At 36.6% G+C, this 17,664-nt stretch overlaps 1 protein-coding gene across 1 annotated transcript in view; it reads left to right on the top strand.

Moving 5' to 3' along the window:
- ARHGAP15 (Rho GTPase activating protein 15) overlaps positions 1-17,664 on the top strand; it is an 820,106-nt gene that overhangs the window by 122,659 nt on the left and 679,783 nt on the right. The window contains exons 4-5 of the mRNA XM_027835584.1: positions 5,183-5,244; positions 15,450-15,537. Coding sequence (XP_027691385.1) covers positions 5,183-5,244; positions 15,450-15,537 — 150 coding nt within the window. The remainder of the gene's footprint in view (positions 1-5,182; positions 5,245-15,449; positions 15,538-17,664) is intronic.

Genomic DNA, 17,664 nt, shown 5'->3' with positions numbered 1-17,664 from the left:
ATTTGTATCTAATGGCAGCCTTGTCTGAGGGTTGGGAACAAAAAAGAAAAAAAAGAAAGTTACATGATAATTTTATTATATATTTAAAAGGAGTAACAAGTTGTACATAATAGATTTGCAATTACTTGTGCAATCATCTTTTTTTCTATTCTACTGTGTTATGGAAATGCTTGTTATATTTTTTAAATTCAGAATAAAATAAATTTAAAAAAAAAGAAAATATAAGATGGAGCCCCAAACTATAACCTCTGTAACTTTAGGATAAAAACAGGATTAGAAATAATTCAAAAATGAATATCGTTGTTATTATTTTAAACATACCTGTGACTTCTTTGCTGTCAGGAACTTCCAAAGAGGAACTCCCAACTTAGAGAGCTGCCTAGGGAACTGAGAAGTGCTTTCACCAAGGGCTACACAGCTAGTATTAAGAGCTGGACATTGAATCCAGGTTTTCTGACTTTAAGACCAACTTTCTATCCACTATTTTACATTGCCTCTCAATATATTACCATATATTATATTTGTGTAATAATGACCAATAGTCATGTAGTCAGTCAGGATGCATGGCACCAATTTCTGGAAGCTACACACAGCAACCTGGAGTCATAGAGTTGATTTAGCTTGCCAGGTGGAAGTGATCGCATCCTCAAAGTCTAATAATTCAAGAAAACCAACCACTGAGATTCTGCAATATTGGGTGTCCTAAGAAGACTCTAGCACGGTCCTGTGGGATAAAATAAACTCCTCTCAGAGCAGCTGATTCACGCTCATGATGACCCCTCCCAATAAGAGTTGTTAAGTATTTAATTCCATGTCCTCACAAAGAAGTTACTGTAACCACCTCAATTTCTTCCTCCCCTCTCTCTTCATCCACCATTTCTCCATCAGTCAATACTTTTGAAAAATGGAAGTTTCCTGTCAACGTGGGATCAGTAAATTTTTTTTGCAACAAGTTGTACATTTTAGTACCTCTTTGCTCTATAAATCTAGGTTTTGGATAGCATTCACCTTTTCTGTGATTACATGGCACCATATTTCAGTGCACACTGGCAAAAAGGGCAATCTGCCTCCACAGTGTTAATTGTTCAGAAGCATCTTTTGATGGATTGGCATAGAAGCCCATGAATAAGAAAAGATGGAGGAAATATATAAAAATAACCAAAAAGGAAAAAAAAAGATTTTCTAAAGTGTCAGGCCCAATATGAATGTCTATAGTTATAAAAGAATTCAGAAAAAGGCTATTGGAACTTCTGGGAACTATATATATGAAGGAAGTGAGGTCAGTGCATGGAAAGACCCCATGTTAATTTTATGAAATCATCTTTACTATCATCACTATTAGCAAAGCAGCAGGGTGTAGTAGAAAAAAAAACAAACACTAGAATTAGGATCAGAAGACCTGGGTTCAAGTCAATCATAGCTTTCCTATTTCCCATCTGTGTGATCTTAATCAAGTCACTTAACCTAAGCCTCAATTTCCTCATCTGAAAATAAAAATTTTCAGGTAATATCTGTATTGCTACGTAATAATATCTGTATTATTTCTCTGCTGTAATGGCCATTTGTATTTTAAAAAAGTGTTTTGTAACTATCAAGCCAACATCACAATTATTATCATCATAGCTAGGCTTGTAATTAAATTGCCTGGTCTTTTCTGTACATTTCTGATTTTCCTATTCTATTGTCACCCCTAGTTAAAATCTTACTTATTGCTTGGGCTACTACACTAATGACCTCCTAAGTCAATTTGCTCTCTGCCAATGTCTTTCCTCTGAAACCCATCGTCCATACCACCACGTAAGTAATCTTTCTAATGCATAGGTCTGCTCACCATGATAAAATCATTGCTCAAAATACCTCCTTTGTCTATGAGATAAAGTACAAAACCTTTAGCTTATCTTTCAAAGGTTTTACAAGCCTGGCTCCAACTTACCTTTCCATGCATAGTTTCATTTACATACTGAATGAAATGCTTGATCTTGTCCTGCCTTGTCTTGTGTTTCTGCCTTTGTGTATACCTTCTCCCATGACTATGACATACTGCCCTGCCATTCACACCTATTAACAACCTTCTCATCCTTGACACCCAGTGTAAAAGCAACTTCCATAGGATCATAGAATTAGAATTAAAAACACTCGGAGGAGGGGGGTTGTTAGTTCTGGAAACTGTCATTGGGAATGGGTTTAAGAGGGGAAAATACACATACATTTAGAAGAGTATAAAAGTCTTCTAAATTTAGAAAGAAATAAAACTCTAAGGGGATAAGGAGTGGGGAGAGGTTAAAGGAGGGATATTTAGAAAGAAGGGTGTGAGAATAGGTTAAAAGGGGGATATAGAAGGGCATTTAGATTTAGGGGAATGGGAGGATAAGGGAGGGAGTTCCGTAGTTGAGGTAGGTTAAGTAAGGTAGCAGGTAGATGTAAAAGTAGAGGACTTAGGAGAGATAGGAAAAAAGAGATTTGCACAAACATAAACACAAAGATTAGGACTAAATCTCTCAGGGAAAATATATGTTTATATGGGTATGTATGTATGTGTGTGTGTGTATATATATATATATGTATGTGTGTGTGTGTATGTATATATCAATATCTATATACAAATATATCCAATGCTCAATTGTAGTCTTGGGGTTGTGGGGAGGGGGAGGGAGAGGGAAAAAGAACAAAGTAAAAAGTGTACAACAGAACAAAAGAAAACCTACAAGGAAGCAAAGAAAAGTTTTCAACATGATGAACAGTATTTAATATATAGGCTTTCTTGAAATGAAAAGTTATTGCTATATATTTTGAATCCTCTCCTACATTCTGCAGTGCACATGACATGTTTTGTTTTTTTTTCTTATTTTATATTTAAGGTTATAATGTTTCTTTTTCTTTTCTTATTATGTATTTAAGTTTTAGTATTTGTCTGAAATAAAAATTAAAAAAAAGAAAAAAGAAAAAAAAAGAATTAAAAGCACCTTGTGGATAAACTAGTCCAATCCCTTCATGTTACAGATGAGGGAATGTGGGACCAGAAAAGAGAAGTGACTTTCCCAAAGTCACCCAGAGTAACACAGCAAGGCTTTGAACCTACCACAAAGCCTTCCTTCGTCAACCAGAAATGATCTCTCTCTTTTTGTATGTCTCTGGACTTTCTAACCTCAATTATGTACTAAATTATGCCTTGCTTCCTTTATTCCATCCCATTTATTCTGTGCATAGTTTGTACATATTTGTGCATAGTTTGTACATATTTGTTTGCTTATTGTCTCCTCCATTTGATTATGAGCTCTTTGAGGGCACAGACTGTCTTTTGCCTTCTTTGAATACCTAGTTCTTAGCACAATGCCTGCTACATGGTAGATGCTTAGTAAATATTTATCAATTTATTATTTTCTAATTTGTATCATAGTGATATATCTATGTATAATCTCCTCCCCTCCACCCCATTACTATACATTTCTTCAGAGTGTAGATAATTTTTTTTTCATCTCAGCATCCCAGTTACCCATGGTATGGATGATTTTTGTTGTTGTTTATTCATTTTTCAGTTATGTCTGAGTTTTTCTGACCCCTTTTGGGGTTTTCTTGGTAAAGATATTGGAGTGGTTTGCCATTTCCTTCTCCAGCTCATTTTACAGATGAGGAAATTGAGGCAAACAGGGCGAAGTGATTTGCTCAGGCTCATATAACTAGTAAGGGTCTGAGGCCAGATATGAACTCAGACAGATAAGTCTTCCTGACTCCATTCTCAGTACTCTATCCACTATACCACCTACTTGTTCTAGGTATGAACCTAAGTAGGTACCTTGCCTATTTCAGGCACTTAATAAATTATTGTTGATTTGAATGGATTTGAATTACTCACTGTGATTTGAAGAATTCAGTGCAGACCAGAATGTCCTTAAATTATTTCTACCACTACCTATAGAGCAACTAGGTGGCAAAGTGTATAGAGTACCAGACATGGTGCTCTATGCTCATCTTCCTAAGTTCAAATCTGTGTGAGAATAAGTAAGTCACTTAACCCTGTTTGCCACAGTTTCCTCATCTGTAAAATGAGCTGGAGAAGGATATGACAAACCACTCCAATATCTTTGCCAAGAAAACCCCAAAAGGGATCACAAAGAGACTGACTGAAAAAAATGCTACCTATTAAAAAGCCTGAAATCATCTCATTTGAGATTCATCCTTAGGGTTCTGAATTCTATTTTGATCTTCCACAATGATATAAATAATCCTAAAATAGTTAACACTTTCATCTTTTAATCAAATAATACCTTAGGAAGGATTATAGCAGCTCACTAAGATCAAGACCCTGCTATCATATCCTAGGGGGAAGTGAGAACTCAGATTGAAGTAAGAAAACATACCAAACCTATTTCAGAATTTTACATTGGCCCTGCCCTACTAATGTAATAAGCTTACTTTGTGTGAATAGCACCAAGGTGGAAACTTCAGAAATTAGAAAGAATTGTTGAACATCTCCAGGAAGCTCATAGTATAAAAAGAGGAGATGGGTATTGAAAAGATAAATACTGTCTCTTAAAGAGAAAGCCAAGACTTTTTAGTTGGAAGAGGGCTATTCCATAAATGAATTTTTATTAACTACTATTTTCAAGGCACTGTGATGGTGGTGTAAAATGGACACAAGTAGGAAGGAAATGAAATATCCAGTTATGGAAAAGCATAACACCAAAAGGGTGATTATGAACAAAACCTAAAGAGAACAGATTTCTGCCTGTTCATCAGTTATTCAAGAATTTCTTAGATGATTATTCAATCAACCTACCATTTCCTAAAGTAAGTGAGTAGGTGGAGGGAAAGAAAAAGTGGGTCTTATTCCAGAAATGGTAGGTAGAAAAAGAGGGAAGGATAGGCATTGTATTATGGTTCAGTTCATCATTCTGAAACAATTATACAAACAAATGACTTCAATGTTCATTCACATAAAACAAAAATGAAGGTACAACCCACAAATCATTCCAAAATCTATCAATCTTTCTCTTGGTGTATTTAACTACTTAGGAAGGATATGACCTTACAGGCACTTGTGATAAGCTATATGTGCATTATTAATGAAGTCCTATGACAGGAGACTTCCTTCCTGATAAAGACTCTTGAAAGAAATAGGTTGATTCAAACTAATAATACATAAGAGTCTGCCATGTATTTAACAGTTGCATTTTTCTTGCAGATGGTTGAAAAGGAAGGATATCTCCAAAAAGCTAAAATTGCAGATGGAGGGAAGAAACTAAGGTATTAAAGAATCTTTTAATTTGGTGTGTCATGTAATTAATGTTCACATGATTAAACCTGTGTGTGACTGCCATTGTTTGGGTATTGTAAAGTATTGAATGATTACTGTCATTTTCTACTCACCTATCACCATTATCATCATCATTATTCAGTATATTTTGCTCTGCTGCAGGAAACATACAAATGAGTGTTTCATAACTGCTGGGAACTTGCAATCTAAATAGATGAGAACCTTTCTCCAATTGTTTATAAAATTGATGGTTTCGGGAATTAATGTTTGCATTTGGTGATAATTTCATGCTTTGAAAGGTGGCAGAACCAACAAGGGACCCAGCTATTTTGGATCAGATTCACACCAATATAAAGGGTCTGGTTGCTGGGGTGGACATAATGGTAATGTCGGTAAAGCAGCTTCTCTATTTTACAAATTGTGAAGAACAAATTTCAAAAGATTCAGAAGAAAGATAGATAGAAAGATAGTCCCTCATGGACTAAAGTTCTTTGAAGGTAGACAGCCCAGATAGGATGGGAAACTCTCAAGAATAAAATTCTGAAGGCAAGAAGAGAAAGAATTGGAATTAAAAGGAAAAACTGAAGCTCTGTGAAGAGACATAAACGGATGCAGAAGGGAGTTGTTAAGCAATGTTCATTAAAAGACATGGAGGCAAGAGGGAAGTAAGAGTTGACAATAGACCAAAATTATAAAAGTGTTACACAGTTCTGAAAGAATTGTGTCAGAGTTGCTAAAGTCCTAAATTGGATGAAACTAGGAAGAAAAGACAAAAAAAGGATGCTTACGTTATAATGGAAAAAAAACCAGAAGAGATCAAATAAGAAAAAGGACTATCTCTTGGGATAAATGGGACCGTGTGATATTGGAAATCAGAGAAAAAAGAACTATCCAACTCCAATTTTATTTCTGTTTTTTCTGTATTGAGAATGATTTTTCAGCTGAAATGGATAGAACAAAAATGGCTAATAGAAAGTTGATAAGTAGAGAGAGAGGAAGATATTAATTGCTCTTGATGAGCTTAATTCATCAAATCCAGATGAATTGCATTTTCTGATACTGAAGAAAACTGGACAAAATGTAATTTTTGAGCCTCTGTCAATGACCTTTGAAGTATCATGGAGAATAAGAGATATTATAGTATTGGAAAAGGCTAAATACTTTCCCCATTTTCAAAAAGAATAAAGAATAAGTCTGCAAATGATAGAATATTCAGTTTGATTTTGGTTCCTGACCCAATTTTTGATTTCTGGAGTGAGTCTGAAATGATGACCTTTAATAGGTACAAGTACATCTTCTTCCCACTAGTTTAACAAAAAATCAATATAACAAGTACAAGATGTGGAGAGGCATGGCTATGTGGAAGTTGGTCTGAAAAGATTTGGCCTTTATTAGTAGAATGCAAGAGCAGTATAACCTAATAGTATCATAAGACCTCCAAATAGGTTGCTTAAACTTAGCCTGCATTAAGAGAGGCCAGGGGTCCAGAATTAAGGAGGCAGTAATCCTGCCATACTCTGTTCTGGTCAGGCCATATCTACAGTACTGTATTCACTTCTGAGGATCATATTTTAGAAATAAAATCGATGAACTAGAGAAAGTTCGAAATGGTTGAAGGAATTGGCAATGATTAGAATGGAGAAAAGAAGAATTAAGAGTAATGTGATAGTTACCATCAATTAGATTTGTTTTTGGGGAAAGTCACTTAATCTCTCCCAACCTCAGTTTCCTTCTCTGTAAAATGAAGAGTTTAGAATTAACTAATGGACTTGTAGGTTCCTCTTCATTTCTCTGTATCTAAATCTGAGTCATCCTTTGCAATCTAGATGAATTCTTACCTCTTCCGTGAAGCCTCTCACAATTACTCTGATTCACACTAACCTCTCCTTTCTTCCAGTTCTAAAGTACTTACAGATGTTATCATACTGGATTATTGTAATGCATGTTAACTAGATTCTAAGTTTGCTAAGGGCAAAGATGGTGTCATATTCCTTTTCTCTCCCTCAATACCCAGCACAGTGGAAGGTAAATAGTAGGAACTTAAATACTAAGATGCATTGAAATAAAATTGATTCCCTGAAATATTCATACAGAAGAAGCATCATGGTATGGTGGATAAAAAGGTCCCTCTGAATCAGAAGGAGCTGAATTCAAGTCAAATACTGGCTCTCTGACCCTGAGCAAATCATTTAACATCCGAAGTCAATCCTCTTTCCTATCCATCCTTCTACTATCTGGTAATTTGATATTACTAAAGCACAGTTTCTAATCACATCATCCCTTGGTTCAATAAGCTCCAGGGGCTCCCTATTACCCCTAAGATTCAATATAAATTCTTTTGGATATTTAAATCTCTTTACAACCTGCTTCCTTCAGTCTTCTTATATTCAACGTTCTCCACATACAATACCCCATCTCCCATTTACATGCTTTTCATTGACTGTCCCCTTTTCTTGGAATATATGTTCTTCTCACTGCTACTATTTGGAATCCCTTATTTCCTTCAAGAATCAGCTCAAATCCCACCTTCTTCATGAAACTTTTTCTAGTTCTCCCAGATGCTAGTCCAACCTATCCCAAGACTCACTTATATTCATTTTTTTTTAAAAAAAGTATTGTCTATCACTGTGGCATACAGACCTGTACGTGAGTGACAGGGAACTGACTATCATACAAGGAGCTCATTACATTTTAGCTGAATCCTAATTGTTAGGAAATTTTCTCTTACATCAAAATAAAATGTCATTGATATTTTTGACTTATTGCTCCTCCTTATGGCCCTTGAGGCTAAGCTGAGTAACTCTGATCCCTCTTCCAGTGACAATACTTCTGCGATGCATACTTACTAGCTACTTATTTATTCCTCTGATTTTTCTTTAAATGGCCCTCTTTAGGCCTAGGGTAAGTAGATACAACATTCATAAGAATTTACTTTGTTTCTATCACTTTTTGTCCACTATCTAAATTAATTCTTCCAAAACAATTACATCTGTATATCTGTGCGTATGTATGTATAGATATAGCTATAGAGATAGCTATAGATACCTGCATATATAGATATACATATATGTACATAGAGATTGCTAGTTGACTAGCCAGTTAAAGCATTTATTAAGCATTTTGCTATATGCCAGGCACTGTGCTAAGCACCAGGGATACAAAAACAATAAAGTAAAACAGACTATACTTTCAAGAAACCTATATTCTAATAAAGGAAGATAAAACATAATGGGAAGCTAGAAAGCAGGGATGCAGGAGGGAGGAAAAGAAGGTAACTATGTGGGGGCCAGGCAGACAGAGTGAAGGTAAAGCAGGATAGAGGGTGAGCCAGTGTGGAGAGTGTGGCTGGGTCTTCTTATGATATGGAGCTTTGAGGCAGGGACTGCAGGGACTCACCATTCATTGAGTTAGTCTCAGGGTGAAGTACTGTGGCAGAGGGTCAGGCAAAGGCATCTATATCCCTGTTTATAGTTCAGAAGGAACTAGAGAAGGGACTGAGGGAAGATACTTCAGAGTTTGGAGAAGGGGCATAGTTTAAAGTGATTTTACAAAATGGTTTTCTGTTTTTATGCTTACCATTCCATGCATAATCAAAATTTCTATCATCTGAGTTCTACCTGTCTCTATGAGATTTCTACTTGTTAGACACAATGCCTGAAGATATATATTGCAAAAAATGTTTCTTTTCAGGGTGCTTAATGATAGTGAATTATAAGACGCCAAAGCAGTCAGGAGTACATTGAAGGGATAAATTAGTAGACCTATACTAACTTATCTAGGTAAGAGATAAGAAAGGTAATATTGCCCAAGTGCTTTTAAAGTAACTTAGTCACAGAGTTTTCAGAGAATATTGTTTCTCCTCCCATCACTGCAGAAGAATGGCAAGAATCAAAGTCAACAAGCCTGAGTCAAACAGTTAGCAAAAGGAAGTGAATTTCAGGAATATCCAAAATAAAATCATTTTCTTCGCCTGATGACTTTTTGGGCTTTGTTGCTGTCATTCCTTAAATAAGAAGAGGTGGTTGTGGGTGGTGTCATTAACAGTGATAAAACTAAAAGGGTTCATCAAATATTCACTTATTTAACAAGGAAAAATATAAAGGATTTGGTGCACGGGTAATGAGTGTCTTCTAAGGACCATCTTCCATTCAGCTTCCTTTAGAAGAGTAAATGTGATCAATGTTGGTGTTATAATGTGCTGCCCTCCGGTGTCCATTTTTTAGAATGCAAAGAATTTCTATAAGGCTCTATGTAGCAAATACATTTCTTCCCTTTAAATTTCCTGTATCAGTACAGCACTAGTTTATTTTTATAAGACATTTGTAAGCATTTTCTTTTGGATGCAATACCCTCCCACCTCACACACACAATGAACTGATTGGTAGTGATTTTCTTGGTAAGGATTTACTTCTCTATCCATTTGTAGTTGACTGATTTTATTTTTAACCTAATGAGTGTTGTATTTAAAACAAATTTGAATGAAAAGCAACATTTCCTGGTCCAGAGAAGTTTTCTCAACTGTAGGAAGAATAGTAGTATCTAGTATTCACCTGTTTTTTGGGGGGTATGATATGGGAAATGTCTCTTTAATCTACTTTGGAGAAGTAGCCTGTCTTCGTTGAAGTTATGGATTCCCTGATACAGTATGTATGAGAGAGTATTTCAGAGAGAGAGAGCAATTAGCACTCATATCTCACCTTTGCCCACTTGAGGTATGTCCAGGAAGATTCCCAGAAGAATAGAAGTAGTAAAATGATAATGCCTCCCTCTCTCAAAGTGAAATCCTGACTCTAGATAGCTATGGATCAATGAACCTAACTGGGCTTAGGGTGAGGATTACAGAATACTTGGGCTAGGGTAAGCAAGTAGCCTTTCTTTAATGAGGACAAGGATTCCAATCAGCTTCTTCACAGAAGAGACTATGTTTAATACTTCTTTGTATGTCTCATTGAACTTAGTATAGTACTTAATACATAGTAGGCATTCTGAAAAACTTGCTAATTGATAGATCAAAAAGGCCAGTTAGACACTAAAGGCATGCGGGAAGTATGTTGTTGAGCTAGAGGACAGGAAGGTAATAGATTTGTTGAAAAGTCAAGACAAAAATTAACTCAGGATGGACCATTGTGACTTCCAACAAGGAGAAAAGGCATATAAAACCTAAAGTTTTACCCAGAAGGAATTAAGACAGATTTAGGTGATTTTAGGCTCATCAATAGATGCATAGTACTTCAAACAAGGGACATGATGGTAGTGTGGAGTAGAATGGCCAAGGCCTCAAATGGCAGGGCCAGTAGATGATTCGATGTAGAGAAACTGACACTTTGTGATAGAGGAGTGACAAAATCAGAGCAATGCCTTAAGAAGATCACTTAGCAGGGATGTAAAACAGATTGGAGAGAGGACAAATTGGGGGCAGGAAGCTCCACTTTGAAGACTATTACAGCAATGCGAGCAAGAGGCAATGAGGGGCGTGTGTGTGTGTGTGTGTATGTGTGTGTGTGTGTATGTGTGTGTGTGTGTGTGTGTGTGTGTGTTAAAAATAGGAGTAAAGTAATGGATGGAAATGATTCTTTAGAAAAGGAACAGGCAGGATTTGGCAGTCTTGGATAGAGAGGGCACAGGCAAAGACAACTCTCAACTTTTGAGCCTTGTTTACAGAGAGAATAGTAGTAATGTACCTTCAACAGCACATTTACTTACAAAGTTGTTAGGAGCTGAGGAAGCTCATTTGGAAAAGCTAGGTGATTTTGTTCTGGGCGTCATGTGAGAAATCAGTGACTTATTGAAGTGGAGATATCCAGCAAGCAGTTGGAAATAGAGATCTATAGCTATGGCAAGTTGGAGATAAAGCTGGAGAGTGGAGAGTCACCTATATCAACCACCAAGCATTTATTAAGCATCTACCAGGTGCCAGGCCCAGAGGGGAGTAAAGCATAAGAAAACTGGAAATGTAGGAAGACCAGGTTGTGAAGAGATTTAAATGTCAGACAGAGGCAGATGCCATGAGAGTGGATGAGATCAGTATAGCTGAGCAAGTAAAAATGGATGGGAAGGGAGCCAAGGCATGAACCTTGGAGGTACCCACATTTAAGGCACAGGGAGAGGGAGACACAAGAAGATGGAGAAGAATTAGTGAGAGAGGCATGAGATAAGCCCTAAAAGTGCGCTGTCGCAGCAACCAAGAGAGAAGTTAAGGAGAGATGGTCACCAAATGTTATAGATAGATATACATATACATATAGATAGAGAAACAGATGTGGTATATGTAATACATATATAATAAAGAAAAAACGAGGACAGAAATTAACATTGACTTTAGAGGGAGAAATGGTCATAGTTGATCTTAGAAAGAAATGTTTAAAAAGAACAGCGAGAGAAGAAGCCAGATTATAAAAATTTAGAGGAAGGAGAGAATGGGGAATGAAAAGAAGGAGCAAGTGAAGTATTTATTCTAGAAGTTTATCAGTGAAGAGGTAAAAAAAAAAAAAAAGAGGTAAGAGGGTATGCTTAAAGGAGTAGCTGAGGAAAGGATAATTTTTTTTAAGAATGGGGAAGATCTGAGTATATTTGTAGGATAAGGAAGGGCCCAGAGAGAAGGAGAGATTGAGGATGTATGGAAAGGTTTGTATACTCTCCTCTCTGATTGGAGGGCTGGATCTCCTTTAATAGAGGACTCAAAACTGCTCTGGTAACTCTATTCTCCATCGGTGACTCTGCTTGACCCCTACTCAGCAGAATGTCTCCCCTCCCCTGACCCTTCCTCCCCTCTCCTACCCATTCCGAAATCTTTCCAGCTGCCTTTATGTGTTGTCTTCTCCCAGTAGATTGTAAGCTCTTTGAGGTCAAGGAATGTTTCTTTTTCTTATTTGTATCCCCAGGGCTTAGCACAGTGCCTGGCGCATAATAGGTAATTGGTAAATATTTATTAAACTGAATGGAATGAGAGGGAATGAAAGATAGAGCAAGATCATTGAGGAAAGAGGTGATGACAGTAAGTTTAAGGATACAGGTAGAGTAGTTAGCTTTGGTAAGATTAAAGATCTCCCACTTCTGAGCTGGATTAGATACAGGGGTGGGCAACCAGTGGCCTCAAGGCTGCAGGTTCTCCACCCCTGACAGAGACTCAGAGGAGAGGAATTCAGGGAATTTATTATAGATGTCCTTAGTATTCTTGGTAAAGAACGCATACAGAAATTAGGGGCTGGGAGAAGAAGGTGCAGACTTGAAGGTTTGGGTGAGAATAGGATATATGGACACGTGGGTGTATGTTAAGTCAAAAAGAGGTAAAACATTGTCATGCAAAAGTCAAGTCCTCACATCCTACAACCTTCCCAAATGTATCACTGTTCAGTCATTTCAGTCAAGTCTGACTCTTCGTGACCCCATTTGGGGTTTTCTTGGGAAAGATATTGGAATGGTTTGTTATTTCTTTCTCCAAATGTACTCCACTATAAAGCTGTACTGGATTATTTATTGTTTCCAAACACATTCTAGGATTCCCCACTTCTTATTCATTGCTCTCATGGTATTTATTCCTGTCCCTTAGAATGCTTTCTCTTGTCTCTACTACTTCTCTACTTGAAATCCTACTCATTTTTTAAGACTAGCTCAAATGTCACCTCCTCCATGAAGCTCTCCTTGATACCCCTCAAAAGATATAATCTTTCCTTTCCCTAGACTTTCATAGCATTTTTTATATTTCTTTTAAGGCACTTATGATATTTTTCCATGGTTAGTTGGGTACTTGTCTTACCTGTGCCCACTAAATTCTAAGTTTCTTGTGAGAATGGACTTCTTCATCTTATTCACCTTGTATCACCTAAAGTTTTGCAATTCCTTAAACATGCAGGTACCTGCTCAGTAAGAATATTAAAAATAATTTAATTTGAGCTGAATTTGAAGTGTGAACCACAAAGTTTTGTACATTCATCTTTTAAATTTGAGAAGTTGAGATAAAGAACGTGTGCTGAAGTCTGACATGTGTAGAAGATGTTTTGGCTAGTTCTGTGAAAGGGAGAAAACCCTTTACTAAACCCTTTACTGAAACTCTTTAAATTTAAACCAAAAGGCTCATGTGAAAAAAGATGCTGCAGCATAAAATATTATTTCTAAAAATGGCCAGTTGCCTTACAGTCTTGAAATGCAGAGCCATGAATAGAAGAAAAAGTAAAACTTGGAAAGAATCCTTTTCTATCTGTCTGTCTGTCTGTCCTTCTATCTGTGATGTCACAAAGCACCAGAGCCTTCCCTCCTTTGGCTGCTCCCAGGTCCATGGTATTCAAGGCATAATCATCTATTGGAATCCACAGCATAATCATCTATTGGAATCTTTTCTATTGAATCTCCCATAAATAAGGACAAATTATGTGACACAATATTAATGCACAGGGGGTTTGCCTAAAGCAGCCAGCCAAATAACAAGGAGTTACATTAAGCAGTGAGTGCTCTCATCACCCATATCCCAAAGCCACCACTTTTCCACACAAGTCATCCATGGAGTGTTAGTTTCAGATCCTGAAGATCCATTCTGGGCTCATTCTGCTGCTTCCACAACATAGCAGAAGGAGCATACCCCAAGTCAGTCATGATAGACTGGTAGGTGAGCATCTGCAGTCATAGCATTGAGTGCATTGGGCTTTTCACCATGGTGCTTCATGCAAAGGACATTCAAATTAAAGTTTTAATGCAGGAAGAGCGTAATTTTAAGTCCAGAAATCTGGAGGTAGAAAAAAAATTACCTCAAGTAGGTCAAAAAACATGGAGTTCATATAAATTGTATGCAACAAATGCCCAAGAAACAAATATTTCTTAAATGTTAAACCCAATTTTACAGTTTGAAAAATTCAAGAGCAAATTTCCTTTTGAAAAGATTATCCTTATTGAACCAGTATGCCTTCAATCAAGTCAGTAAGTTCAAATAAAAAAGAAGAAATTGAAGGTAAAATGTTGTTGTAAAACTGAATTACAAATATATTTTGTAGGTTTTCCGGTGGGTCTCCTTAAAAAAACTTCCAAAGACTTCTTTGCTCTTTGTGTGAACTGAACTCTTCCTTCTACTTTATGATCCTAAAATAAAAAAAAAAACATGATGCATTGGGAAGAGCATTAGATTAGGAACTAACTTGCCTCATCTCTCATCCTGACTGACATGAACTGAATATTTGACCTTGGAAAGCTACTTAACCTCTCAGCCTCAGTTCCCTCATCTTGAAAAGGATTGGAGAGAAGAAATGTTGAACTAAATGGTCACAAAGTTTTCTCCTTCTTTCAGGATTCATTCCATGAATCATAAAAATAAAATCACCCCTGGTTTCCAAATTAAGAGGCAGGATTTATCGGCTATCTTTAGGAATCATCTCCTTTTATAATTTTGGCTGTAAATTCAGGACTGTTGACTGGTTGGAGAGACATGTTATTTCTTGAGAGGAACTCAATGTACTCTCCAGCACCTCTGTCCTTAAAATTCTACTTTTACCACAATTAAAACATATTAAAAATGTGTCCTATTTGTATCCTGACCTACAGTCTGAATCATGCTTATCCAATGAGCAGACTTAATAGCAGAGATAAGGTCTCTAGCTTATGCTTCTATCTTACCATTGCCTTGCTGTAAGACCTTGGTCACGCTATTTTCTTTTCTTGTCTTTATCGCTTACAAAAGTGATATTTCCAGGAGCAAGGGAATTTTTTAGGAAGATTCAAGAATAAGCTTATCCATGACCTTTTAGTTTACGGGAAAATGTCCCTAGGAAAGAATACGTTTATTCATTCATTCAACAAATACTATGTGATTTCAAGGTACTTACTATATAATAGGAAGAAAAGACACTCAAAGCAATAACTGTGATACAAAGAAGAGTTACATAAAATGTAAAAAGAGATCTGGGCAAAGCGCTATAAAAAGTGCAAAGTACTATAGAAGACTGAGGAGGGGAAAGGCCCTTTCACCCAGAAGGGAAGGGAAAGTTTCAGAGAGTAGGTAGCACCCAAGTTTTTATTATTACAGAATATTTTTCCAATTGCCAGTGTGGTCCTCGAATATATACTGATGAGCACTTAATAGACAACATCTTGAAGAGCTGGTTAAAAGTTTTCTTTAAAGATTTGTACCCAGTACCTAAAATACATAGAAGCACAATTATGATATGACTTCTTCAATTCATAAACTTGCTTTGCTTTTATTTTTTTAAAGGAAAAACTGGTCCACTTCCTGGATTGTCCTTTCTAATAGGAAAATAGAATTCTACAAAGAATCTAAGCAACAAGCTCTTTCTAATCTGGTAAGTAGTTATCTCTTGACTGCTCTCATCTTTTCAGAAATATTATTAAATATAAGTTTGGCATCATCAAAAAATCTCAACATGCCTTCAAGCCTCTAACATCTGAAAGTAGATGCAGGAAATGACTCAATAAACTTTTAATCAGATGAAGAGGGAATGGAACTTAGTGTCTGTTTTATTAAGTGGTGCATTTGGAGGATAATTGCAAAGCAAGATGAATGGTGAGTGGCTATCTAGTAATGTGAAGGTAACACTTTAAATTGAGGTGCCATTTATAAATGCTTCATTCTTATTTACGAAATGATCACTAAATGTACCTACTTGCTCAAATAATGTATTATAAAGTATGTTATAAAATGCATTAGTAATAAATGCTTAATGGATGAGGCTATGAGAAGCTGTTGTAAAGAATATTATGAGACGTAAATCTTATTAAGTCATATATGTGCATCTTTAATACATGAATTTAAGTTGTTATCCAGCATGCGATAAAGTGCTTCACACATTAATAAATAATAATCAACTGTTTATAAATGGCACTTTAATATAGAGTATACCAATGGGGAAACACTGTAAGCTAGCAAAGTGATTTTTTTATCTTAGTCTAACTGTGACACCCACCATATCCAGATGACCTAACTGGATATTTCTTATGACTCCATCTAATGCAACTAATAGAATTCTTGTATCCAATAGCTACTAAAAGTGAAATTTGTAGCACTTCAGTATTGTACCTGGAGGAGAGGCCACAGATGTCTGTCTTTAGGAATTTGACAGTCAGAACACAAATAGTAATGGCATATAGCCCTTCAGTGCTATCATAGGGATGCTGTAGCCAGCAAACTCCTCCACAGTGTCCTAAACACAAAGGAAGTCACTACTGAAGAAGGGCCAAGGACACATTTGACAGAATCTGTTTGTGAATGGCTCCCAAGGCTGAACTAACCTGCCATACTGTGTTGAAGTGATGGGTAGCTGGGAAAGGTGCATGCCTGGCAGGAGTCAAAAACAATAACCTAGTTTATATTTGGCAGGTAATGAAATGCTAGAGAGTTCTCTGCTCTCCAGCCATGAGTCATGTTTCCTATGTAATCCTCTTTAAATGGGAAACACAAAATCATTCACTAAAGGACATTCATTAAAGGAGGAGATTGGAGGAAGAACAAAAGGTGGCATTTGGTTTGCTCTGATAATTGCAATAGCCCTTTATCCCCAAGTGGCCAGCTGGTTTCAGAGTTTTGATGTGGTCCAATCAGGAAATTAATTATGAATAAATTAAATATACTTGAATCTTTTGCAGTGAGCTACTTTTGACTGTAGCAGAAATTTGTGTCAATGCTTTGTTTTGTTTTGTTTTGGCCAGGGTAAATTTAAGATAATCTCTTTTAAGGGAATGAAGTAACCTGAAGGGCAATCTGGAGGCAGCAGAAAAAAAAAATAAACAAACAAAAATCTCCCATTCCGATGCCATCCCCTTGGCTTTTTCTTTGGATCAATTCTGATAGGGGAGGTGGGGAAATGAAGAAAAATTGTTTGCATTGCTCAAGCTTTGCTGCTGAGAAGATCATCTTTGTCCTGCTGAGTGAGAAGAATACTATTGGAGCTGAGTTTATATGAATGTGCTGGGCTAATGGGAGAGATTAGGTTCCAAATGAAAGCATTTGGTTTAGTTTAGTTTCTTCCCCCCCCCCCCCAAATCTCTCTTACCAGGAGATGCACTTATCAACTGCTTAATTTTATCCAGGTGGGAGAAAACTCCACTTAAAGTTAGCTGAATATTTAAAAACCCAGCTCACTAATTAGGTTTCTTCGGTTTAAAGGCAATTGAGTCTTCAGCACTATTGCAAAAAATCACAAACTCTTTGACTTTTAGAAGAACAAAGAAGAAATTGGTAAACATATCTTGGCAGTACTAACAGAATACTCCTGGCTCTGTTTTCAGTGCCCTTATTTATTTTTTTATTCCCAGGCACTCATTGTCTTCAAAGGGAATTCAGGGCAGGAACTAAATGTGAGCTTTGGTAGTAGAGATGAGAGTTAAGAGCTCTTGTTTATACAGCCTGAATTGTCTTACTAGTTGTCTTCTTGGATTTGATTCTAAGTAAGTATTAGAGCCTTAGTGGGATC

Source organism: Vombatus ursinus, unplaced genomic scaffold (assembly GCF_900497805.2).
Source record: "Vombatus ursinus unplaced genomic scaffold, bare-nosed wombat genome assembly UNPS02014816.1, whole genome shotgun sequence".
NCBI lineage: Eukaryota > Metazoa > Chordata > Mammalia > Diprotodontia > Vombatidae > Vombatus > Vombatus ursinus.
Note: the sequence above shows the minus strand (reverse complement) of the source record. Positions and strands in the feature narration are given on the sequence as shown.